Below are 26,809 nucleotides of genomic sequence, written 5' to 3'. Positions count from 1 at the left end.
GAAGGCACAGAGATAGGAAACTTAAGAATACATTAGAACCAGTTGCTGAACAAACAAGTCCTATTAATGTGGCAGTAATGCCAGAAAATCTTCATATGCAGACATTAGTGACCAGTATCGCGTAGGCACTTGCCCCTAAATTTGAAATACTTAAAACTGAAATCAAGCAAGATATTTCCTGTTTAACTCAAGAGGTGAGGCAGTTTTCGAATAGACTGCAAGAAGTAGAACAGAGGGTCTCGATCTAGAAGATCAAGCAGTTACACACAAGCACTAGATTGAGATCTCAGCAAAAAAGGTTACCAAAAAATCATGGACAGGCTAGAGGACCTTGAAAAACCGTTCAAGAGGAATAATCTAAGAATAATTGGCCTCCCTGAAAGTAAACCAATTTGAAAATCTTGACATTTTTATATCCGATACTCTCACTAAAGCTTTAAAAAATCCCTTCCACAATCCTCCGATTATAGTTGAGAGAGCCATAGGATAGGCCCCCCCCCACGTTCAGAGGGTAACAGTAGCAGCAGAAATACGACGGTAATGCTAGGCTACTTAATTATAGGATAAGATCTATTGTTACAGTACTCTCAAAAGAACCAACCAATCATGATAGAGGGTAATAGAATTATGATCTTTCAGGACTTTTCGGCAGATACTGCCTTAAAGAGACGGGAATTAGCCCCGATTTGCTCTAAATTCATACAACAAGGGTATAGGGCGGTTCTGATCTATCCCTCAAAACTGAAAGTGGTACTAAATGGAATAACTCATATTACTGAAGATGTCCAAATTGCTGAAAATCTTTATAAGACTCTAGACACATAAACATAGGTGATAATTTACGGCTAATGGCTTTATCTATGTGGACCTATCTTGTATTTTTGTTTCTCTTTTATTGCATTAATTATGAAGACAAATGTATGGCGATGGCAGTTATGGGGGAAAATGGAACCCCCTCCCCTCCTTCCCCCTTTCCTGTCGTTTTTTTTTTTTTTTCCTCTCCTGGGCGGTCTTCCCCTTTTTCCCCCTGCTCTTCCTTCAATATTTTACTGGCTCTCCCCCTCCCTACACTTCTTTAACCCTCTCTTTTCTCCCCTTACATTTTAGAGAAATATGACATATAAACCTGAAAATTTTAAAATTGTATCATGGAATGTGGGGGGAATTTCTTCCCCTATTAAACGTAAAGCAATTCTGTCACATTTACGGAAAGCCCAGACTGATATTGGTTTAATACAGGAAACTCATTTAAATTTAGAGGAATCATTAAAACTAAAATCATCCTGGGTAAAAGAAGTTCTTGTAGCCCCGAGTATAGGGAAGAAAAGGGGAGTTGCAATACTTATAGGTAAAAGACTTCAAGTGGAGATTCTAGACTCTGAGGCTGACCCCGGGGGGAGGTATGTCTTGGTTAAAGTGAAAATAGGTCAGACAAAATACACAATCTGCAATGTCTGTGGTCCAAATAAAATCGATCCTGAATTTGGGACGCCCTACAAGCAAAGCTCCTTCTAAGTACTGAAGGACACTTAATTTTGGGGGGGGGGGATTTTAATATGGCCCCCCAATGCCCCATAGATAGACTCAGAAGAAATACTAAGCTTCTGAAACAGAAAAAAGATAATCTTGACTCTAAATTAATTAATAACATTAAACAGATCCTCTCTTTGCGTGACATCTGGAGATATCAGAACCCTGATATTCAGGACTTCACTTGTCTATCTAAGGCTCATAAAACATTATCTAGGATCGACCTGTTTTTAATTGGGGATCATTTAAGCTCTACAATGGTTAAATCTGAGATAATGCCTATTTTTTTCTCGGATCATGGGCCCATCACTCTTGAATTTAATTTTACTCAATATAGATCAAAGACCTCGCGATTTCTTTTTCCTTATTATTTCTACACTGAGTTAAAGTTCAAAGAATGGCTCAGGAACAAATTCAAGGAATACGCCCAATTTAATAATAACTACGTGGAACGTACAGATATCTTCTGGGAAACTGCTAAGGCAGTCCTCAGAGGGGAAATTATGGCATATTCCGGCATTCAAAATAAGAGAAGAAAGGCAAGAGAGAAGGAAGTTTGTAATTCATTGATTAATTCCTATAATCTTTACTTACTGGAAAGAACGCCTTTAAATTGGGCAAGATATATACGAGCTAAGGCTGCGAGAGATACTTTTCATTTAACGCAGGAAACATATAGCGAGCTTAGACTGCAAGCCAAATTGCATAAATTTGGCAATAAGTCTGGCAAAATGTTAACTAAACTAATTAAGAATGAGAATAAAAAACCTAATATTGATAAAATCCAGCAGAATGGGAAGCTTTTAACTAAATCGGAAGAAATCTCAAGTGTGTTCCATTAGTATTTCCAACAACTTTACACTAGTAAGGAGTTCGATATAGATAAAGCGACTGAATTTTGTAGTAAAATCATCTTTCCTACGGCCACCCCTGAGGAGGTTGCCGGACTCAACGCACCTATTACACGGGAAGAAATTGGAATAATAATGACCAAACTTCCTCTAAATAAGGCAGCTGGCCCGGATGGATTGCCCAACGAGTTATACAAAATTTTATCATCAGAGATAGCTCCCTATTTGGGCAATCTTTACAATGATATCTTTATTAATAATAAACAGACTTCGTCTTCCTTCGTGTCTTCACTTACCACTCTGATCTTAAAAGAGGGGAAGGATCCTACAAGTAAAGAGTCTTACAGACCTATTGCATTGTTAAATTCAGATTATAAAATCCTTTCCTACATTCTAGCAAGAAGGCTTCAGTCTATCTTATCCACAGTAATCCATTCAGACCAAGCCGGCTTTATTAATAATCGTAACTCCTCAGCAAAAATTAGAGAATTACTGGTTACTATGGAATATATTCAAGGAACATCTGCTCAAGGGGTGGGGAGGGAGGACCCCCCTGATCTGGCCATTTTATCAATCGATGCGGAAAAAGCTTTTGATTTAGTAATCCACAAACATATAATTTTTTCTTTCACAAGGTTTGGGATTGAGGGCAATTTCCCTAAGTTTGTGGAGAACCTATACAATCATTCTCTTACACGCCTGATTATTAACAATGATATTTCTTCTCCAATTACATTAAAGAGGGGCACTCGTCAGGGTTGTCCTCTCTCCCCGCCCCTCTTCGAGCTTACCTCTCTCAATATCCGGCCGCACAGCATTATTTAAAATGGTTCTCCTCCCAAAGTTGCTATACATTTTACAGAATGTCCCATTAATCCTGTTTGAGAAAGATATACGATCGTTAAATTCATCAATTGGACAATTTATCTGGCAGGGGAAAATATCTAAGATAGCTCTCTCTAAATTAACAGCGCCAAGAGAGACGGGAGGTTTAGCATTACCAAATCTAAGATTTTATAATCTTTGTTTCTTAGTCTGCATAGTAGCAGATTGGTTTTCCAGCAAGAACTATGTTCTAAATAATGACCTTGAGTCCAATATTTGCAATCCGTATTCACCATTAGCCCTGGCACATTTGGAACCTAGGGATCTCCCAATAAGTATTAAGGAATTTAAATTTATTTTGAACCCGCACAAAGCATGGTCTAGACTAACTATACTTCTTTCAATATGTCCTAAGGCATCAAAATACCTTCCCTTAACCAGAAACCCGAATTTTCAACCAGGCTTAGACTCAACTGTTTTTAACAGATGGCACAACAATGGTCTGGATAGAGTTATCTATCTAATTGATCGGGACAGAAAGTGTGTCAAACCTTTTGAAGAGTTGAGGAACGAATTAAATTTGCTAAATAAAGATTTTTTTTCGCATACCTACAGATAAGACATTATATAGTAGATCTTACACATAGGATTGGCTGGAGCTGGACCTTGGGCAACTTAGAAACGTGGTTAACAATAACTAAAAATTCTTCTATGTCCATTGCTCCGTGTTATTATATGCTGAGCCTTAGTAAGGCTGCCCCGCTAGTGGAGAACTTGGCCCTGATCTGGAATAATTTAATTCCACATAGTAACATAGAACCTAAAATTATTCAACTTTCATTGAACAAAGTAATAAAAACAACTCTTTCTTCTAATTGGCGAGATGCTCATTTGAAACTTTTGCACAGGGCATACTTCACCCCGGAAAGAGGCCTCAGAGTCCGAAATCCTGAATTTAATAAATGTCCTAAATGTTCTTACTTAGCTGCGGACTAATACACATGTTTTGGTATTGTCCTAGATTGAGGAATTTATGGAGTAAGCTGGAATATTGGCTCAAGAATATACTTAAAATTGAGTTGATAGCCTTCTCATTATTTCAGATTATATTTTGTCTAAAACCTCAAGAGGGACGTCAGCCTAATGAAAAATTAGTTAATTTATCTATCTTAGCTACCAGATATCTGATATGTAAGAAATGGAAATTGAGGGCAATACCAACCATTTCAGAAATTAGGAATCACCTAAAGAAACTAAGGCCTAGATTTGGAGTTTTGTCGGTAACGAGCCGAAAATCTAACGCCCGCGTTTTTCTGGCCGCACCATAAAAATAACTCTGGTATCGAGAGTCCACATAAAGGCTGCGTTAGGCTCCAAAAATGGAGCGTAGAGCATTTTTAACGCAGCTTCAACTCTCGATACCAGAGTTGCTTACGGACGCGGCCAGCCTCAAAAACGTGCTCGTGCACGATTCCCCCATAGGAAACAATGGGGCTGTTTGAGCTGAAAAAAAACCTAACACCTGCAAAAAAGCCGCGTTCAGCTCCTAATGCAGCCCCATTGTTTGCTATGCGGTAACACTTCCTACGTCTGCACCTAACACTCTAACATGTACCCCGAGTCTAAACACCCCTAACCTTACACATATTAACCCCTAATCTGCCGCCCCCACTATCGCTGACCCCTGCATATTATTTTTATCCCCTAATCTGCCGCTCCGTAAACCGCCGCTACTTACATTATCCCTATGTACCCCTAATCTGCTGCCCTAACATCGCCGACCCCTATATTATATTTATTAACCCCTAATCTGCCCCCCACAACGTCGCCTCCACCTGCCTACACTTATTAACCCCTAATCTGCCGACCGGACCTGAGCGCTACTATAATAAAGTTATTAACCCCTAATCCGCCTCACTAACCCTATCATAAATAGTATTAACCCCTAATCTGCCCTCCCTAACATCGCCGACACCTAACTTCAATTATTAACCCCTAATCTGCCGACCGAATCTCGCCGCTATTCTAATAAATGTATTAACCCCTAAAGCTAAGTCTAACCCTAATACTAACACCCCCCTAAGTTAAATATAATTTAAATCTAACGAAATTAATTAACTCTTATTAAATAAATTATTCCTATTTAAAGCTAAATACTTACCTGTAAAATAAATCCTAATATAGCTACAATATAAATTATAATTATATTATAGCTATTTTAGGATTTATATTTATTTTACAGGTAACTTTGTATTTATTTTAACCAGGTACAATAGCTATTAAATAGTTAAGAACTATTTAATAGCTAAAATAGTTAAAATAATTAAAAATTTACCTGTAAAATAAATCCTAACCTAAGTTACAAATAAACCTAACACTAGACTATTAATAAATTAATTAAATAAACTACCTACAATTACCTACAATTAACCTAACACTACACTATCAATAAATTAATTAAATACAATTGCTACAAATAAATACAATTAAATAAACTAGCTAAAGTACAAAAAATAACAAAGAACTAAGTTACAAAAAATAAAAAAATATTTACAAACATAAGAAAAATATTACAACAATTTTAAACTAATTACACCTACTCTAAGCCCCCTAATAAAATAACAAAGCCCCCCAAAATAAAAAAAAATGCCCTACCCTATTCTAAATTACTAAAGTTCAAAGCTCTTTTACCTTACCAGCCCTGAACAGGGCCCTTTGCGGGGCATGCCCCAAGAAATACAGCTCTTTTGCCTGTAAAAAAAAACATACAATACCCAAGCCCCCCAACATTACAACCCACCACCCACATACCCCTAATCTAACCCAAACCCCCCTTAAATAAACCTAACACTAAGCCCCTGAAGATCATCCTACCTTGTCTTCACCATAGCAGGTTCACCGATCGGTCCAGAAGAGCTCCTCCGATGTCCTGATCCAAGCCCAAGCGGGGGGCTGAAGAGGTCCATGATCCGGATGAAGTCTTCATCCAAGCGGGGCAGAAGAGTTCTTCCATCCGATTGAAGTCTTCATCCAAGCGGCATCCATCCGGAGCGAAGCGGCAGCATCCTGAAGACCTCCACCGCGGAACATCCATCCTGGCCGACGACTGAACGACGAATGACGGTTCCTTTAAATGACGTCATCCAAGATGGCGTCCCTCGAATTCCGATTGGCTGATAGGATTCGGAATTAAGGTAGGAATATTCTGATTGGTTGATGGAATCAGCCAATCAGAATCAAGTTCAATCCGATTGGCTGATCCAATCAGCCAATCAGATTGAGCTTGCATTCTATTGGCTGATCGGAACAGCCAATAGAATGCGAGCTCAATCTGATTGGCTGATCGGATCAGCCAATCGGATTGAACTTGATTCTGATTGGCTGATTCCATCAGCCAATCAGAATATTCCTACCTTAATTCCGATTGGCTGATAGAATCCTATCAGCCAATCGGAATTCGAGGGACGCCATCTTGGATGACGTCATTTAAAGGAACCGTCATTCGTCGTTCAGTCGTCGGCCAGGATGGATGTTCCCCGGTGGAGGTCTTCAGGATGCTGCCGCTTCGCTCCGGATGGATGCCGCTTGGATGAAGACTTCAATCGGATGGAAGAACTCTTCTGCCCCGCTTGGATGAAGACTTCAGCCGGATCATGGACCTCTTCAGCCCCCCGCTTGGGCTTGGATCAGGACACCGCAAAGGGCCCTGTTCAGGGCTGGTAAGGTAAAAGAGCTTTGAACTTTAGTAATTTAGAATAGGGTAGGGCATTTTTTTATTTTGGGGGGCTTTGTTATTTTATTAGGGGGCTTAGAGTAGGTGTAATTAGTTTAAAATTGTTGTAATATTTTTCTTATGTTTGTAAATATTTTTTTATTTTTTGTAACTTAGTTCTTTGTTATTTTTTGTACTTTAGCTAGTTTATTTAATTGTATTTATTTGTAGCAATTGTATTTAATTAATTTATTGATAGTGTAGTGTTAGGTTAATTGTAGGTAATTGTAGGTAGTTTATTTAATTAATTTATTGATAGTCTAGTGTTAGGTTTATTTGTAACTTAGGTTAGGATTTATTTTACAGGTAAATTTGTAATTATTTTAACTATTTTAGCTATTAAATAGTTCTTAACTATTTAATAGCTATTGTACCTGGTTAAAATAAATACAAAGTTACCTGTAAAATAAATATAAATCCTAAGATAGCTATAATATAATTATAATTTATATTGTAGCTATATTAGGATTTATTTTACAGGTAAGTATTTAGCTTTAAATAGGAATAATTTATGTAATAAGAGTTAATTAATTTCGTTAGATTTAAATTATATTTAACTTAGGGGGGTGTTAGTATTAGGGTTAGACTTAGCTTTAGGGGTTAATACATTTATTAGAATAGCGGCGAGATTCGGTCGGCAGATTAGGGGTTAATAATTGAAGTTAGGTGTCGGCGATGTTAGGGAGGGCAGATTAGGGGTTAATACTATTTATGATAGGGTTAGTGAGGCGGATTAGGGGTTAATAACTTTATTATAGTAGCGCTCAGGTCCGCTCGGCAGATTAGGGGTTAATAAGTGTAGGCAGGTGGAGGCGACGTTGAGGGGGGCAGATTACGGGTTAATAAATATAATATAGGGGTCGGCGGTGTTAGGGCCAGCAGATTAGGGGTACATAAGTATAACGTAGGTGGCGGTCGGCAGATTAGGGGTTAAAAAATATTTTTCGAGTGTCGGCGATGTGGGGGGACCTCGGTTTAGGGGTACATAGGTAGTTTATGGGTGTTAGTGTACTTTAGAGCACAGTAGTTAAGAGCTTTATAAACCGGCGTTAGCCCAGAAAGCTCTTAACTACTGACTTTTTTCCTGCGGCTGGAGTTTTGTCGTTAGATGTCTAACGCTCACTTCAGAAACGACTCTAAATACCGGAGTTAGAAAGATCCCATTGAAAAGATAGGATACGCAATTGACGTAAGGGGATCTGCGGTATGGAAAAGTCGCGGCTGAAAAGTGAGCGTTAGACCCTATTTTGAGTGACTCCAAATACCGGCGGTAGCCTAAAACCAGCGTTAGGAGCCTCTAACGCTGGTTTTCACGGCTAACGCCAAACTCTAAATCTAGGCCAATGTGTCTTAGAACAAAAATCACCAATATAGATAATGAACTTGATGTAAAGAAATTTTTTCATAAATGGGCGCCATTTATTAAGATTTTCCCTGAAAGAGAAATCGATTATTTGATCTCTCCATTTAAGAACTCGGAATTAGTATTACTGGGTATTTGGTGACCCGAGGTGGGTTAGAGTAATTCAAGAATTTTCCCCCTTCCTTTCTTCTCTTTTCCCTTCCTATCCATTTCCTGCTTCCCCCCCCCCTTTTTTTTTTTTTTTTTTGTTCAGTTTTGGTTGTTTTGTCTTGTTTTAAAAAAAAGGGAAGGAAAAAAAAAACTAATATTCTAACAATGAGTTATTAAAAAATAGACAGACTGGTTAGTACAGCCAATTGGGTATATGATATGTAATATATATATATATATATATATATTATTATTTTTTTACTGACTGTTACTGTCTGCTCTTCCTTGTTATTTTCTTTTATTCTTGTCACCTTGTACTAGTGAATTGTAATATTATGTTTTCTTGTTATTATGGAATTGTACTCATTGTTGGATGTAAATAAAGTGATGAAAAAAAAATTGTATTCTCTATCTGAGTCATGGAAGAAACATTTTTATTTCATGTCCCTTTATTGTTTATAACCTTGAAGTGAAGTCTTTCTTTTCCCCTTTGTTTAAAGGGACATTCTACTCCAGAATTTTTATTGTTTAAAAAGATAGATAATCCCTTTATTACCAATTCCCCAGTTTTACGTAACCAACACAGTTATATTAATATACTTTTTACCTCTGTTATTACTTTGTATCTAAGCTTCTGCAGACTGCCCCCTTATTTCAGTTCTTTTGAAAGACTTGCATTTTAGCCAATCAGTGTCTTCTCATAAGTAACTCCATGGGCGCACAATGTTATCTATATGGCACACATAAAATAATGCCCTCTAGCTGTGAAAAACTGTCAAATGCATTCAGATAAGAGACGGCCTTCAGGGGCATAGAAATTAGCATATAAACCTACCTAGGTTTAGCTTTCAACTAAGAATACCAAGTGATCAAAGCAAATTTGATGATAAAGGTACGTTGGAATCAATTGAATCAATTATCTGTAAAATGTTGCTTTTCCTTTGCCCCCATACATTTTGCTTTTAAAGAAACTTTAAAAGCCTCTTCTGTTCTGTTTTGTGTTTATATAGAATTTGATTTTCTAATTCAAGCATTTTTTTACTGATACAGTCAAAAGGGTCTTCTTGTTGATTTTAAATTGATAAAACAAAATCTCTCCAGCTTGGGGTGAAATCATTCTACAGACATCGCAGAGGGAGATCCTGCTAAATTCTTTTAGAAAACAGGGAAAACTGGAAGTCCGTGAAGATTGCTGCTTCCTCTTAAAGAAAGTAATTCTCCTCCAGACTGCAAAATCTTACAAGGCAGTGTAAAGTTCACATGGGGAGCACATGTCACCTGTAACAACACAGGTGACATGTTTATACATTACATTACTTTTTGTGTATTGTACAATACTTACAGAGTATATTAAAGGCTGTGGCGCCGATATTCAAAGCATCGACAGACAGTCAGGAAACTGCTTTGCTGGCCTCTGGTCTGTCGAGATATTCTAAGAAAAGGGATGCGTCCGAGCAATGCCGAGAAGTCAATGGGAGCGTGACATCACCACCAACATCACCACTAGTCAGCATTTTGCTGCGGCGGGGGCCCTATTTGAAGTGTGCCTACACGGTGCAGACAGTGCGCTCATTGAAACTAAAAATAGTTTCTGCGTAGACGAACTTCAATTATTGCCATGGGAACCTAAGTTTAATTACACCTACACTAACTAGCTCAGGCAATGTAGTCTCGACAGCTGATAGCTGGTGAGAAAAACATGGCTGCTACCCTCATCGCAACCTGTACTTCGCTGATTCAAACATATGCACACCCCGCTAACTCCCCCTGAACACCTATAACTACATCATGCCAGATCTACACTCTCCCTGCCCTGCCTCACTACCTCCCACCAACTGCCTACACCTATGTAACAGCTAACCTACACTTCCCCTGCACCACCCAGCTAATTACCCCTAACCACCAAAACCTCGCTGGGCTACTGTAACTCAGCGCTGCACCATAATTGAGCCCCTGTCTGCCACTTCTTAAAAGGGGTGCCGATCGAGCAGGGTGAAGGGTATCAAGTCGTCCTTTTAGTATGTTGTTGGCAATTTGATGAGGCACCTAGGGATACTACTTGTTTGGGGGTGCTACCTTGTGGGAGGAATGGGGGACACTTCAAATCTGGTTCCCATTCCTCGCAGAAGGTAGCACCCCAAACAAGTGGTATCCCTAGGTGCCTCATCTAATTGCTGACAACATACTAAAAGGGTGACTTGATCCCCTGTACCCTGCACAATTGGCACCCCTTTTAAGAAGCGGTGTATCAGGGCTCCATTCCAGGGCTGAGTTCCATGAGCCCGGCTAGGCCGACGAGGTTTTGCCTGCCCTCTGGTGTTTAGCTCATCTCCTTGACAAAATATGCATTATTTTATCATTATCATTAATGTACAATGTAGATTATTTAAAGTATTATAGATATTTTAGAAGGAATTTAATGGTTGCGTTGATATATTTGAAAATATTTATTTGATATATTTGAAAATATATGTTTATGTTTAAAATAATAGAATGCATCATTAAATACCTTTAGTCTATATATATATATATATATATATATATATATATATATATATATATATATATACAATGCTTTAAACAATATTCATTGTACATGATTATGCATATAATTAAAATGTTGACCCCTAAACTGCCATAACCTAAAAATTACTTAAGAAGCTAAGGCCCTACATGTAAATATTCAATATTTCAAATGACGCATTGATATGTAGAAAGCATAATGTTTAAATATGTTCATATAAATTAAAATGTAATTAATGCTGCTTGTTGGGCTTATTATTTGTAATTAAAAACAGTATAATTAACAATACATTTTAATGTATATGCAATACTTAAAGCATTATGCAATATACATGCATAACAGTTTAAATATTGAAAATCAATGCAAGGCCTGACTATATTATATCTAAAATGTTTGAAATAAAATGCATGGTCATGTATAATGCATATTAGTTTAAGTATTGTATATAAAAAAATATTAAAAATAAATACATGTTAATGGATATACAATAGTTAAAAGAATATGCATCATACATAATAATGCATAATATTTAAAAAATTGTATATAAATGCACTTGTAGCCCCTAAAATGCCCTAACCTAATCATCTGATAAACCGCCATACAGATATGAGGGATGGGTAGGAGATTAAGGCCTCATAAAAGGTAACTATCAATAATCACCTAATCAATCCCCATACAGATATGGGGATGGGTAGGAGATTAATGCCTAAACTGCCACCTCCCATCGCAAACTAGAACAACTAACCCCTCCTCTCTAAACTAAACCCCCTCTAAACTAAACACAGTCAGTTACAAAAAATAAAATAATCGAAGTTACAATAAAGTAAAAATGTTACAAAAAATAATAAACAGAATCTAAACAGTATCAAAAATAAAAAAAACACCATTATACCTAACACTAAACTACATGCCCCATAAAATAATAAATAAAAAAACGAAAAAAAAAACCCTAACCCTTACACTAAAATAAATTACAATAGGGCCTTTTTTTTTTACGGCATTGCCCTAAAGTGCTCAGCTCGTTTGTAAAACAGGATATGGCTTAATCCTGTCAACTGAAAGGGAATTTAGCACTCTTTTCTCATAAGTTCACATTCAGGTAGATTACAAGTTATGCGCGCTATTGGGAATTTAACGAACGCAACAAAAGTTGCGTTATTTAAACCCTTATAGCGCAGCCATTACAAATTTTGAAACAGCTGGCTTGTGCATGCGATATGGGGTTTTTAAGCTCCATACCGCACAAAATACAAGCGCTACTTTGACGTGCTCGTGCATGCTTTCCCCATAGACATCAATGGGGAGAGCGGGTCAGAAAAAAACCTAACACCTGCGATCGCAGAATGAAAAGCTCCGTAACGCATCCGCATTAATGTCTATGGGGGAAAAAAAATAACGTTTAAACCTAACATAAACACCCCTAATCTATTTAGCTAGCTTAGGTTTTAGTTTTATTTCACAGGTAAGTTTGTATTTATTTTAACTAGGTAGACTAGTTAGTAAATAGTTTTTAACTATTTACTAACTACCTAGTTAAAATAAATATAAACCTACCTGTGAAATAAAACCTAAGCTGCCTTACACTAAAACCTAACATTACAAAAATAAAAATCTACCATTTAAAAAAAAAAAAAAAATTACAAAAAATAAAAAACCTACTATTACAAAAATAAAATAAAAATGAAATTATCCAAAATAATAAAAATTATTCCTATTCTAATACCCTTTAAAAAAAAAAAAAAAACCCACCCCAAAATAAAAAACCCTAATCTATAATAAACTACCAAGGGCCCTTAAATTGACAGTCTAGTCAAAATTAAACTTTCATTATTCAGATAGGACATGTAATTTTAATCAACTTTCCAGTTTACTTTTATCATCAAATTTGCTTTTTTCTCTTAGTATTCTTAGTTGAAACTAAACCTAGGCAGACTCATATGCTAATGTCTAAGCCCTTGAGGGCTGCCTCTTATCACATGCTTTTTAAATTCCATTTCAACACAAAGAGACTGAACGTACATGTGGGCCATACAGATAACACTATCTTCAGGCACAGAAAGTTATTTAAGATTTAGCCCAACACAATTCTAACTGCAAGACCCAGGAAAGTGGCCCCTGCTCACTGATATGCACCAAAGCATCCGGGAAAGGGGCCTCTGCTTGCCACTTTCCCAGAGTGTTTGGGTCATTTTTGTTAAACAGCGTCCACTTCCCTGTGGTGCATTGGGGCCTACTGGCAAGCAGGGGCCACATTCCTTGAGGATTTCTAGGTGGCTATTGGTGAGCAGGAGCCACTTTCACAGGTTGCCGTGGATCCCAAGAGCATGGGACACTTTCTTGGGGTACCTGGGCACGTATTGTTGACGAGCATGGGACATTTTCTTGGGGTGCCTGGGCACGTATTGTTGACTAGCATGGGACACTTTCTTGTGGTGCCTGGGCACGTATTGTTGACTAGCATGGGACACTTTCTTGTGGTGCCTGGGCACGTATTGTTGACTAGCATGGGACACTTTCTTGTGGTGCCTGGGCACGTATTGTTGACTAGCATGGGACACTTTCTTGTGGTGCCTGGGCAGTATTGTTGATGAGCATGGGACACTTTCTTGGGGTGCCTGGGCACGTATTGTTGACTAGCATGGGACACTTTCTTGGGGTGCCTGGGCACGTATTGTTGACTAGCATGGGACACTTTCTTGTGGTGCCTGGGCACGTATTGTTGACGAGCATGGGACACTTTCTTGGGGGGCCTGGTCACGTATTGTTGAGCAGGGGCCACTATCCATAAGGGTACCTAGACGGCTATTGGCGAGCAGGTGCCACTTTCCTGGGGTGGGCATGTATTGTTGAGCAGGGGCCACTCTCCTTAAAGGGTACTTATATGGCTATTGGCAAGCAGGGTACACTTTCCTGGGGTGCCTAGGTGACTATAGATGACCGGGGGCACTGTCCCAGGGTGTCTTGGCACCTATTAGCAAGCAAGGCCCACTTTCCAGGGGCCTGTTTACCTTTTAGTGAATAGGGGACACTTTCTCAGTGTATATGGGTGCGTATTGATGAGCAGGGGTCACTTTCCTAGGAGTAAAATTTCTCCTTTTCTCTAGTTAAGAATAATTTCATTTTTTTAAAGTTTACATTGCTTAGAATAGTAAAATTGTGTACATAATGAGATTAGAAGATATATATATAAATATACACACATATATATATATATATATATATATATATATATATATATATATATATATATATATTCACTGTATATAAAGACATTTTTTTCTCTTTTTTTTTTTGAAAAAAATGGAAGGATTTATCTTTCTTGTAATCTCTACTTTTTAAGGGTTCTTAGATAGGTGTGTGGAGTTACTATGGAGTTAACATCATTTTCCCCTCGGTTTCAATTCCCAGAATGGATGTATCTGTTTCTTTTTTAAATACATTTTAGTAAAGTTTCACTTTAGAAATGTTTTAATACTGTTAGGTTAATAAGATGTAATGATAGTGTGTATTAATATGCTTAAAACACATGATTGAAACAAATGACATCAATGTGAAATACTTTCTTTACCAATTAGCAAGCAGGGGTCACTATCCAAGAGTGCCTGGGGACCTATTGGCGAGCAGGGGCCATTTTTAATGGGTGCCTTGGCATATATTGGTGAGCAGAAGCCACTTTACTTGAGGGTTCCTAAGCAGATAGCTTTTGGTGAGCAGGGCCACTTTCAGGGAATGCCTGAGCAGCTATTTGTGAGCAGGGACCACTTTTTCAGGTTGCATGGGCTCTATGTCCTAGGCAAATGGCTTTAAAAGCTGAAAAAATTAAAAAAAAACATGCAAAACTATTTGCCTGAATACTAGTCATGGAAAAGGCTTTTGCCTAGGCAAATGGTTTTTAAAGGTAAAATAACTATTTGTCAAACATCACCATTTACATATTGACATATGCCTGGGTGCACTTGCCCAAAATTATAAATAGTAAAACAATCCATAGGTAGGCACTTACAGGTCTTACCAAAGTAAAAATTTCTAATCTAAAAACATGGTTTGATAAAGTTGACATTTCGGCCCCCTCTGGAGCTTTCTTCAAGACCACCACACCATAGTCGACGTCAAATTTGTCAAACCTTGTTTTTAGATGAAATAATAAAGGAACTCTTTTATTTTGGTAAGACCTGTGAGTGCCTCTTTATGAATTATTTTAATATATATATATATATATATATATATATATATATATTGTATATATATTTATATATACAGTATCTCACAAAAGTGAGTACACCCCTCACATTTTTGTAAATATTTTATTACATCTTTTCATGTGACAATACAGAAGAAATGAAACTTTGCTACAATGTGAAGTAGTGAGTGTACAGCCGGTATAACAGTGTAAATTTGTTGTCCCCTCAAAATAACTCAACACACAGCGATTAATACAAATAAAAAGAGAGAAGCGCTCAACCTGGGAACGAACAATAGCATAATAGCTTGTTCTATGGCTAGTTACCACCCTAGAAGCAGCCTCTTTTTGCTCAATATGTGCCTTTCACAGAGATGAACTTTCCTGTAGCATATCAGTCTGATCCTGACTTCACAGTACAGTCCAGCCCCGAAATACCAGGCAATCCCTCTCTGAATGAGAGAAACGGCAAAACCCCAGACGCACGTTTCGGCATATTGTGGGCCTCATCAGTGAGGTGCAGCAAATTGCTCTTGGGTCTCCCTAAGAGTAAAAGGGGAAACCAGACGTGGACTCCTTGCACACATGCCCTTAGAGAGATGTGACTGCACCTCACTGACGAGGCCCACAGAAGGCCGAAACGATTGTCTGGGGTTGTTGTTTCTCTTGTTCAGAGAAGAATTGCCTGGTATTTCGGTGCTGGACTGTCATTGGGCAGGGTCAGACTCATATGCTACAGGATATTTTTTCTCTGTGAAGGGGCATAGTGTGCTGAAAGAGTATGCACCCTGAGTGGCACCCTAAAATGAACAGGCACAGAAGTTTTTCTAGCTTTTGTTCTGTCTCAGCTGAGTGCATCTCTCTCTCTTTTTATATTTATGCAAATTGCTCTTGGGTCTCCCTAAGAGTAAAAGGGGAAACCAGACGTGGACTCCTTGCACACATGCCCTTAGAGAGATGCGACTGCACCTCACTGACGAGACCCACAGAAGGCCGAAACGATCGTCTGGGGTTGTTGTTTCTCTTGTTCAGAGAAGAATTGCCTGGTATTTCGGTGCTGGACTGTCATTGGGCAGGGTCAGACTGATATGCTACAGGATATTTTTTCTCTGTGAAGGGGCATAGTGTGCTAAAAGAGTATGCACCCTGAGTGGCACCCTAAAATGAACAGGCACAGAAGTTTTTCTAGCTTTTGTTCTGTCTCAGCTGAGTGCATCTCTCTCTCTTTTTATATTTATGCAAATTGCTCTTGGGTCTCCCTAAGAGTAAAAGGGGAAACCAGAAGTGGACTCCTTGCACACATGCCCTTAGAGAGATGCGACTGCACCTCACTGACGAGGCCTACAGAAGGCGGAAACGATCGTCTGGGGTTGTTGTTTCTCTTGTTCAGAGAAGAATTGCTTGGTATTTCGGTGCTGGACTGTCATTGGGCAGGGTCAGACTGATATGCTACAGGATATTTTTTCTCTGTGAAGGGGCATAGTGTGCTAAAAGAGTATGCACCCTTAGTGGCACCTTAAAATGAACAGGCACGGAGTTTTTCTAGCTTTTGTTCTGTCTTAGCTGAGTGCATCTCTCTCTTTTTATATTTATGCAAATTTCTCTTGGGTCTTCCTAAGAGTAAAAGGGGAAACCAGACGTGGACTCCTTGCACACATGCCCTTAGAGAGATGCAACTGCACCTCACTGACGAGGCCCACAGAAGGCCGAAACGATCATCTGGGGTTGTTGTTTCTCTTGTTCAGAGAAGAATTGCATGGTATTTCGGTGCTGGACTGTCATTCGGCAGGGTCAGACTGATATGCTACAGGATATTTTTTCTCTGTGAAGGGGCATAGTGTGCTAAAAGAGTATGTACCCTGAGTGGCACCCTAAAATGAACAGGCACGGAAGTTTTTCTAGCTTTTGTTCTGCCTCAGCTGAGTGCATCTCTCTCTCTTTTTATATTTATGCAAATTGCTCTTGGGTCTCCCTAAGAGTAAAAGGGGACACCAGACGTGGACTCCTTGCACACATGCCCTTAGAGAGATGCGACTGCACCTCACTGACGAGACCCACAGAAGGCCGAAACGATCGTCTGGGGTTGTTGTTTCTCTTGTTCAGAGAAGAATTGCCTGGTATTTCGGTGCTGGACTGTCATTGGGCAGGGTCAGACTGATATGCTACAGGATATTTTTTCTCTGTGAAGGGGCATAGTGTGCTAAAAGAGTATGCACCCTGAGTGGCACCCTAAAATGAACAGGCACGGAAGTTTTTCTAGCTTTTGTTCTGTCTCAGCTGAGTACATCTCTCTCTCTTTTTATATTTATGCAAATTGCTCTTGGGTCTCCCTAAGAGTAAAAGGGGAAACCAGACGTGGACTCCTTGCACACATGCCCTTAGAGAGATGCGACTGCACCTCACTGACGAGGCCCACAGAAGGCCGAAACGATCGTCTGGGTTTGTTGTTTCTCTTGTTCAGAGAAGAATTGCCTGGTATTTCGGTGCTGGACTGTCATTGGGCAGGGTCAGACTGATATGCTACAGGATATTTTTTCTCTGTGAAGGGGCATAGTGTGCTAAAAGAGTATGCACCCTGAGTGGCACCCTAAAATGAACAGGCACGGAAGTTTTTCTAGCTTTTGTTCTGTCTCAGCTGAGTGCATCTCTCTCTCTTTTTATATTTACACAGCCATTAATGTCTAAACCGTTGGCAACAAAAGTGAGTACACCCCTAAGTGGAAATGTCCCAATTGGGCCCAAAGTGTCAATGTTTTGTGTGGCCACCATTATTTTCCAGCACTGCCTTAACCCTCTTGGGCATGGAGTTCACCAGAGCTTCACAGGTTGCCACTTGAGTCCTCTTCCACTCCTCCATGATGACATCACAGAGCTGGTGGATGTTAGAGACCTTGCACTCCCCCACATTTTTTTGAGGATGCCCCACTGTGACGACCAGGGTTATCCAACCCTGCGCCAGTCACTTATTTGGCACAGAAAGGGTTATCAGACCCCTTCTACTCTCACTAATATGTCACAATCTAGCCACACCAGGCAAGCTTGTGATTTAGTTCAGTGCAAGGGTTAACAACACTCTCCAGTTTGTACTAGACGTAAAAGAAATGCCAAAACTTCCCTTTAATGCCATCCACACTAAACTAACTATAATATCTAGCTGCCACCACTTAAGATTATATGATATGGGAAAACTTAAGGAAACCCCAGATTTACACATTAACTCTTAGAATACAATTTAGCAGAAAATAACCTAAAATATACAGTTATAATGTTCCAGTCTCTTTCAGTAACGTGGTTCAATTATTAGACAAAGGCCAAAGCTTAATAAATGAATTTTTTATTATGCCAAAAATATTATGCACAATGCATTATTAATAAAAAAAAGTTGTTACAAATAAAATTACACACAGCAAACAGGTTAAAATAAAATTAAGAAAATAACAGACCTAATAATTTCCTAGCTTATAAGTCTGCCCCAGGGAGATGGGCAAGAGAAGATGGTCACTCACGCTGTAGCAGCCTCCCATGTAGAATGAACAATTTTACATGTTGAAACATCAAACTTTATACAATTTTCAAGAGATCAGGTTGCTTCCCAACCCTTTTCACGGGGGCTAGGAAACCCCCTACCTTTTACGACCTCGAATAAACTCTAAGTCTTTGCCTGAACTTATAGAACACATTATAATTTCTGCTAGGTAAATCTATTTTCACATAAGCAGGAAGGCAATCTCTTGGTTTCATTGTGCAAATCAGTTTGATATCAAATATGACAGGGTTGTCATATTTACCTTCATTTACGGTCATAACATGTTTTAAACATTATACTACATGAAACCCATGTCGCTTTATTGACCTTATCAGTTTCTGTGCAGAGGCACTGTTCTGTATCATGCCCTCTGCTGACAGTCTGTTCCTGTATACTACACAGGATTTATGAGGGGGCCTGGCATTTCAAAGGAAACACAAACAAACACAAGACACAGTTCTTTATGAAAAAAAAAAGATTTTTAGCTCACAGGCTAAAGAGAATTAACCCCTTGGCAGCTAAATCATGAGGTATTCATGACACCCACAAATGCTCAATAGGGTTTAGGTCTGGAGACAGCCTTGGCCAGTCCATCACCTTTATCCTCAGCTCCTTTATCAATGCAGTGGTCATCTAAGAGGTGTGTTTTGGTTAATCATGTTGGAATACTGCCCTGCGGCCCAGTTTCCAAAGGGAGGGGATCATGCTCTGCTTCAGTATGTCACAGTACATGTTGGCATTCATCATTCCCTCAATGAACTGTAGCTCCCTAGTGCCCAGACCATGACACTCCCACCACCATGCTTGACTGTAGGCAAGACACACTTGTCTTTGTACTCCAGTCCTCACCTGGTTGCCGCCAAACACTCTTGACACCATCTGAACCAAATAAGTTTATCTTGGTCTCATCGGACCACAGGACATGGTTCCCGTAATCCATGTCCTTAGTCTGCTTGTCTTCAGCAAACTGTTTGCAGGCTTTCTTGTGCATCATCTTTAGAAGAGGCTTCCTTCTGGGACGACAGCCATGCAGACCAATTTGATGCAGTGTGCGGCGTATGGTCTGAGCACTGATAGGCTGACTCCCCCACACCTTCAACCTCTGCAGCAATGCTGGCAGCACTCATACGTCTATTTCCAATAGACCAGTATGAGTGACCAGTATGAGAGAGTGTGAGAGTGATAACACCAAAAATAACACACCTGCTCCCCATTCACACCCCATTCATTATCTCAGCCTTATATACCTATCTGTCAGGGGAAATCATTCAATATTATAGAACTATCATATGAACCCTATGACATTAGGTCCCAGATGCCACATTTGGGGGCAACCTAATATTGTGTAATTGCCCGATATACTCTGGTTATTTCAGACGGGGTTTTTTGAATGCCACTGTTCTGGGCACACTAACAGTAAAAAAATTGGGAAATATTTACCCCTCTCTCTCTCTCTCTCTCTCTCTCTCTCTCTCTCTCTATATATATATATATATATATATATATATCCAGCACCCTCAGCTTAATTGGGCATTATTATTATTATTGAGCAGTGTATTTGACAGTGCCAATCCCATACATTGGGTCATACTACAAACCATACTTGTTACCCCTCATGTGGCTACAGTTACTACACTATGTAGAAAACCTTTGTGTTTTTATGTCACCATTTGTATTTTTATTTTGTAGAACCAATAAAAGTTAAGTTTTAACCCCCTTCGCTCCGGATGTTTACCATGTTGCAATCTCCACACTGATGATATTGCATTCTCTTGCGAAATGTTTTGAGTGCTATATAAGTACACACTTCCCAGTAGCCCACTGGTTTTTGTGCTAACAGTCTCTTTTTGTGGACAGCACCAGCCTCACTAATTATCTAGTCACAGTCCTATTATCAAACTATACAAATAGGACTTTTATACTGATGTGTTTTGGCAACAACATATGTAGTGCCATCGTTGTTTCTCTTTTCTTTTTGCATTAATGGCTGTATGTTGAGTTATTTTGAGGGGGCAGCAAATTTACACTGATATACAGGCTGTACACTCACTATTTTACATTGTAGCAAAGTGTCATTTATTCAGTGTTGTCACATGAAAAGGTATAATAACATTTTTACAAAAATGTGAGGGGTGAACTCATTTTTATTTATGAGATACTGTGTATATATATATATATATATATATATATATATATATATATATAGCTAGATAGATAGATAGATAGATAAATAAATAGATAGATTATAATGACACTGAGTATTTATACTCTAGCAGTGAGCACAGTGTGCTGTATAATGATGTCAGTTTCTATACACGGTACCCTGATGAGAGCACTGCTGTGTATAAATATTATGTATACTCTGATAAATATGCTGTGCTGTATAATGATGCAATATCTATACATTAATAGTAAAAACACTGCACTGTATAATGATTTGAGTATTTATACATAGATATTGTGACCACATAGACACAATTTTATGTATAGACTGGCTTCTATGGGCCCCTCTCTGCAACTGGGCCCTGGTGCCACTGCAACTGCTGCACTAATGGTAGTACCGCCCTTGCATTAGTGATAAATGTTGGAGCAGCTGACAGGACTGTGGTATCTGATGCATAATTGTAGAAAAGTGCAATAATCTAAGCATTTTGGAAGACATTTCTTAGAATATTTCACAATTAATATGGAAACTTTTTATTCATGTCATATTTGACAGTATATAATTTCTAAGATAAATGTCTAAGATCAAAATATGTCTCATATATATATTTATATCAGACTGTGACTAAAGTAATCATCATAAAAAAATGATGGATGATTTGTTAGACAAATCCTCACTCACAAAAGTTAAAATTCATAAAGTGCAATACAATACAACAGCCACTAAAAGCACAGAGTTCCAATGTAACCAACCTCAGTGAGTGATGTCATCACCTGGGGCATCTCGGCATTTTCACTTTGAACAGTCAATGCATGGTCTTACAAACTTCAAGTGTCTCAACGCATTTTTAACCATTTTTATCAAGAATCCTTGATTAGTTCATATCCTATCTTACTAGGATAGGGTGGATCTGTGAAGATTTGGGTGGCCATATCTTGGTATTTGGCTGACCCCATCATTTCCCTAAATGGTCAAGTTACTGCCAGCTTGGACAATTTAGTTGATTAGGTGCATCCTATGGACTAAATATCAATAGCCAGAATCTTGGTTTTAGGAACACCAACATTAACTTCAACATCTGATCTGGCTAGCTCAATCACCTGACTTGAATATCATCGCACCACTGTGGGAAGTTTTAGAGAGCAGAGTGAGAAGTAGATTACCACCTCCAATATCCTTGAAGCAATTGGCAAATGTTCTAAACAATGGTACAGCATTCAAATGGAGACTATTCAAAAGTTGTATGAATCTATTCCAAGAAGTTTGGCAGCTATATAAAAGGAAATGGTGGTCTAACACCTTAATAATTTGCTAGGTGTTCACATTATTTTGTCCAACCCTTGTAATAGCCAAGCAACTTTACTATTGCCTTCTTTCATAATATAAAACAATCTCAGTTGTGAACATTTTCTATAGTTTACTAATTCATTCTATCTTGACTTGCAGGATGGAGAGAGATGCTAAGTTTAACCAAAGAAAAGCGGAACGAGCGACATTGCGAGTACATTTGAGAGAGAAATATAAGCTTCCACAGGTAAAATAACACGTATTCTAATTTATATCTTCTTCTCTTGACCCTAGCTCATTGGTTTTGATGATATCTGAACTGGAGCACAGGTGAAATAATCAGTTGATTAATAAACGGTTATTTTTTTTTATTTTTTTTATATTATTTTTTTTTTGTAAGTAAAATTTTTATTTTCAAAACATAAAGTATTACAACTGATATGCAAACCTTTATAAACATTTGCCAGGCACAAGAATCACACATCTTTTCAGGGCTGGTAGACAGTAATATTTGACAGCCTGGAGATCACTTTGTCTGCTCTTACCTTTACTGTGGGGACAGTCAAATATTAAGCTAGGAAGTGCGGGGCGAGGTGTGGGAATGTGCTGGTGAGGGGATAGAGTCGTAATTCGGTAAAAAGGTCAAGATTGTGGCAAGTTCTGCCACTTTAATTGTTTGGTTACGCTAGAAGCCCAATGGGGCCCAAACTAGGTTGCTCCAGGGCGACGCGAAGGCCTAGGGAGGCCATCAGCCGCATATAGTCGGGCCTAGATCCCATTTGGGTTCTTGTTGTATCGTCGTGGACCGAAACACTCCCACTGAGGGGGGAGGGATACTTATTCATGGGGCGAAAGATAGGTTGGGAAGGGGGGGAGGGAAGGGCACATTAAGTCGGAAGGAGGGGGGGGTTGGGTAGGGTACAGGAGCAGTCTGGCTGCTGTTTCAGGCGGAGGTATCACCAAGGGCTGGAAGTTAATGTTTAGTCTGGTATCTCTGCAAGTAGGACTCCCAGGGTTCCCAGACGAGACAGAAGATTTCTGTTTGGCGCCTAACTCTATAGACAAAGCTTTCCATGGATTTGACAAAATTTAGATAGTCTACAACACTTTGCCATTTAGGGGGTTGCACTTTCTTCCAGTTTCTGGCAATTGTCATTTTAATTGAGGTAAGTATGTATATTAGAAGGGTCCTCTTGTGCGGGGAAGTTTTTTCCAATCCTAAATGCAAGAGAGCCACTCCAGGGTCCGTAATTTCTGGGAGACCCATCGAGTTACAAATCGTGTTGGCCTTACTCCAGAGCGGCTTGATGTTGGGACAGGACCACCATGTGTGCAGTGGGGAGCCAAGGTCGCCACAGTTCCTCCAACAACAGGAGGAGTGGCCAGGGTATAGGGTCTGAAGTCTGGTCGGGACCAGGTGCCACCTGGTAATAAACGGTTATTTTACCTACTCCAAGCTAATAGCGAAAACCTGGCCTGTTGGGGAGGCCTGAGGACAGGTTTAAAAAACCAGTGCCCTATTTCAATGCCTAGAAAGTAATGCTGCACAGATCTGCTTTAGAAGTGTTTCTCAAATAGTTCAGACGTTGTATCCTTTTGGTCAGTAACAATTGTTCTGTTGAATAAGCTTTCTTCCTTTGTTTTCCTTTTAACTACACTCTGGCAACTTAAAGGGACATGAAACCCAAATTTTTATTTTATGATTCAGATAGAGGGGCCCGATTTAACATCGATAAATGCTGACTGCATACGTTGTTGTCCTTTATCATTGCACAAGCATTTCTAGTGAAATGCTTGTGCAATGCTGCCCCCTGCACATTCGCAGGCAATCGGCCGCTAGCAGGGGGTGTCAATTAACCCCATCATATCCTATCAGTCCAATTGCTGTCCGCTGCCTCAGAGGTGGCGGATGAGTTAAAGAGCAGCGGTCTTAATAATGTGTTTTACATCTATAATTATTTTTATTAATTATTTTCAATATTTTATATTTAATAAATACATAATGCACCTTAAAATAACTCATGTCGGGTTAGGGCACATGAAGAATTAGTTTACCTCCATGATGGTATTTGTGTGCAAACCTGACAGGAGTAAACTAATTCTTCATGTGCCCTAACCCGACATGAGTTATCTTAAGGTGTGTTGTGTGTTTATTATATATTAAATATTAAAAAATATCAATAATTAATATAAATAATCATTATAGATACACTCTTGTCTGATTAGGATTCAAGTTGAACAAACAAGTAAATACAATGGTAGTGAGCCGTAGTGCTGACCGGTAGTTAGATCCTTATACAAAAGGTCTGTTTCCAAATGCATACACTAAATTGCTCCACAACCGTTAAAACGTTAGAAGTTGACAGTATCACAGATATACAAATATACAAGTATACAAGTAAACAGATAAGGAGCACCAAAGGTATAAATCGGAGCTAGTAAGGCTAGTTTCGTTGCCCAGCAACCGATTACCTTATGCAGCTCCGTGTATGTTGTGCACTCAAAAACGTGCAGGTGTGACGTGTGGCGGGGGGGCGGAGCCTAACGCGTTTCGTAACCAATGGGTTACTTCATCAGAGGTGTGGGCCGCCCCCCAACCTAGCTCTATAAATGCGTGTGGGCTGTGGCTGATTGGCCAAGTGTTAGCCCCTCGGTCGCCATTTTGTTTAAGGGCAAGTGGCCAGACTTTACTGTTCTACTAAACCCAGTATTTTTAGTTTTCTTTTTCTTTTTTCGTTAATCATACATTTGAAATTGCCAATAGAGTTTTAGTTCCAAGTTGTGGATGTCCTGTTTTTATGCAGGAACTTTTGCAGTGTTATTGAATTAAGGGTTTGTTTCTCTTTTAATGAATAAAACAGGCAGTATGATTTGAACTACCTGTTAGATCACTGGTGAGACTTTTACTGGTAGAAAACTTCGTAGATGCCAAATAGAGGCAAGGAATATTGAGGTAGAAACAATTGTTGCAATATAAGTAAGGAACATAAAGCAAACAGTTCAGAGTAAATGATAAAAGAAATATGTATTTTGATACACTTTGTGAAAGCGTCAGTAATTGATTCTTGTTGTAGCAATGTTCAGATATGGCTTCACGCACTCACACACTCATTCATAAAATATATACATCACAGACAGACTATGGTAATAACCGGAAGATTCAGCAAGATAATGCGGTTGGTTTCCAGAGAGTGACAACTTAAGAACAATCCTTTGTAAATGGATTAATATTACCTTAAGTTTGAAGAGAGCGGTTTTACACTCTGTGACCGGTATACAGCTTCAGTGAGAGTGCGGCTTCCAGACGCTGCCAATTAGATCCGGTGCTTCCTTGATTCAGTTTGTTTGTTAAATTAGAATTCCGGAAGAATGAGTAAATACTTTGAAAGTAAAATGTGCAACAAAAGATTCTAGCTTACTACTCCTGTTTTAGAGAGAAAGAAACCAAAGCAAGTTAGGAATTTTCAAAGTAGAATCACAGCAATAGGGATGCGGTCAAATAAGCTGCAAAGGGAAAACAATTTTCAGGCAAGGAATGATGGTTCAGGTGTGCCTGATATAGGGTGGAGGAAAGGTAGGCGGGATATACCTTAAAGGTATATCACACAAGTTGACGATCGAAATTTTGTGTGCTTATTTGTCATTTTAAATGTTACTATATAAAATTGAAGTATCCAGTTAGAAACGATACTTAAAAGAGTACGGTCTATATAAAAAAATAGTAAATTATATACACACAGTAAACTTAACGAAATGTATTGTGACTATCGTTTTAAATAAAAATGTTATTAAGAATAGGTACAGAAATACTGGGATACGTTATGTATACTCGTATTATTTCTGCCTCATGTTGTTGATGAAAAGAGGATACTTAAAAGAACAAGGAATATCAAAACACCAAAAAATTTGCATATTATTAAAAGGGGAGATAAAATTCTAAAGGGATTGGATATTCCAAACTAACTTAATTAAAAGCTTTAGTATATATTTCTTAATGGTTTATATACTTTTAAAATTCTAAAAACATAAAACATAAATAAACAAACTGTCTCCTGATTTTTGGAATACATACATGGGGGAGAGATCAAGTGGTGTTCAAAAGATTCTCCCCAGTTTGTATACCAGTGATTATAGAAATGCTGCTAGGTTCAATATCTCTATTTAACCCATTGGGTTCTAGCCGTTCCCAATTTATGGATCCAAACTGTCTCCCTTTTTCGTAGTTCCAGAAGTCTACTACCTCCTCTGTTACCTTTGTGTATTTGTTCTATAGCCTTAATGAAAAAAGCATCTTTGTTTTTGTTATGAATCATCGTAAAGTGGTTTATAAGAGGATTTTTGAGGGTTCCTGCTTCTATATTTTTCATGTGTTCCAGACAGCGGATTTTTAAACCCCGTGTCGTGCGTCCTATATATCTTTTTGGGGTGTTACAGGTGCACTCCAGCATATAGACTACATGATCAGATCTACAATTTAGTAGACCTTTAATCGGATATTTTTCTCCTTCTTTTCCACAATCTATAAATTTATTGAAATTTTTATTCTTATTTATATGTGCACAACACACACAGTTTTTTCTTGCACATTTGAAAAAACCTTGTATATTAGTAATCTGACTTTTAGGTTGTTTATCTGT

At 38.7% G+C, this 26,809-nt stretch overlaps 1 protein-coding gene across 1 annotated transcript in view; it reads left to right on the top strand.

Annotated features, from left to right (window-relative positions):
• CPLX4 (complexin 4) overlaps positions 1–26,809 on the top strand; it is a 76,172-nt gene that overhangs the window by 22,481 nt on the left and 26,882 nt on the right. The window contains exon 2 of the mRNA XM_053700419.1: positions 22,332–22,419. Within this exon, the coding sequence (XP_053556394.1) occupies positions 22,332–22,419 (88 nt within the window). The remainder of the gene's footprint in view (positions 1–22,331; positions 22,420–26,809) is intronic.

This window comes from Bombina bombina, chromosome 2 (genome assembly GCF_027579735.1).
Source record: "Bombina bombina isolate aBomBom1 chromosome 2, aBomBom1.pri, whole genome shotgun sequence".
Lineage (NCBI taxonomy): Eukaryota > Metazoa > Chordata > Amphibia > Anura > Bombinatoridae > Bombina > Bombina bombina.
Note: the sequence above shows the minus strand (reverse complement) of the source record. Positions and strands in the feature narration are given on the sequence as shown.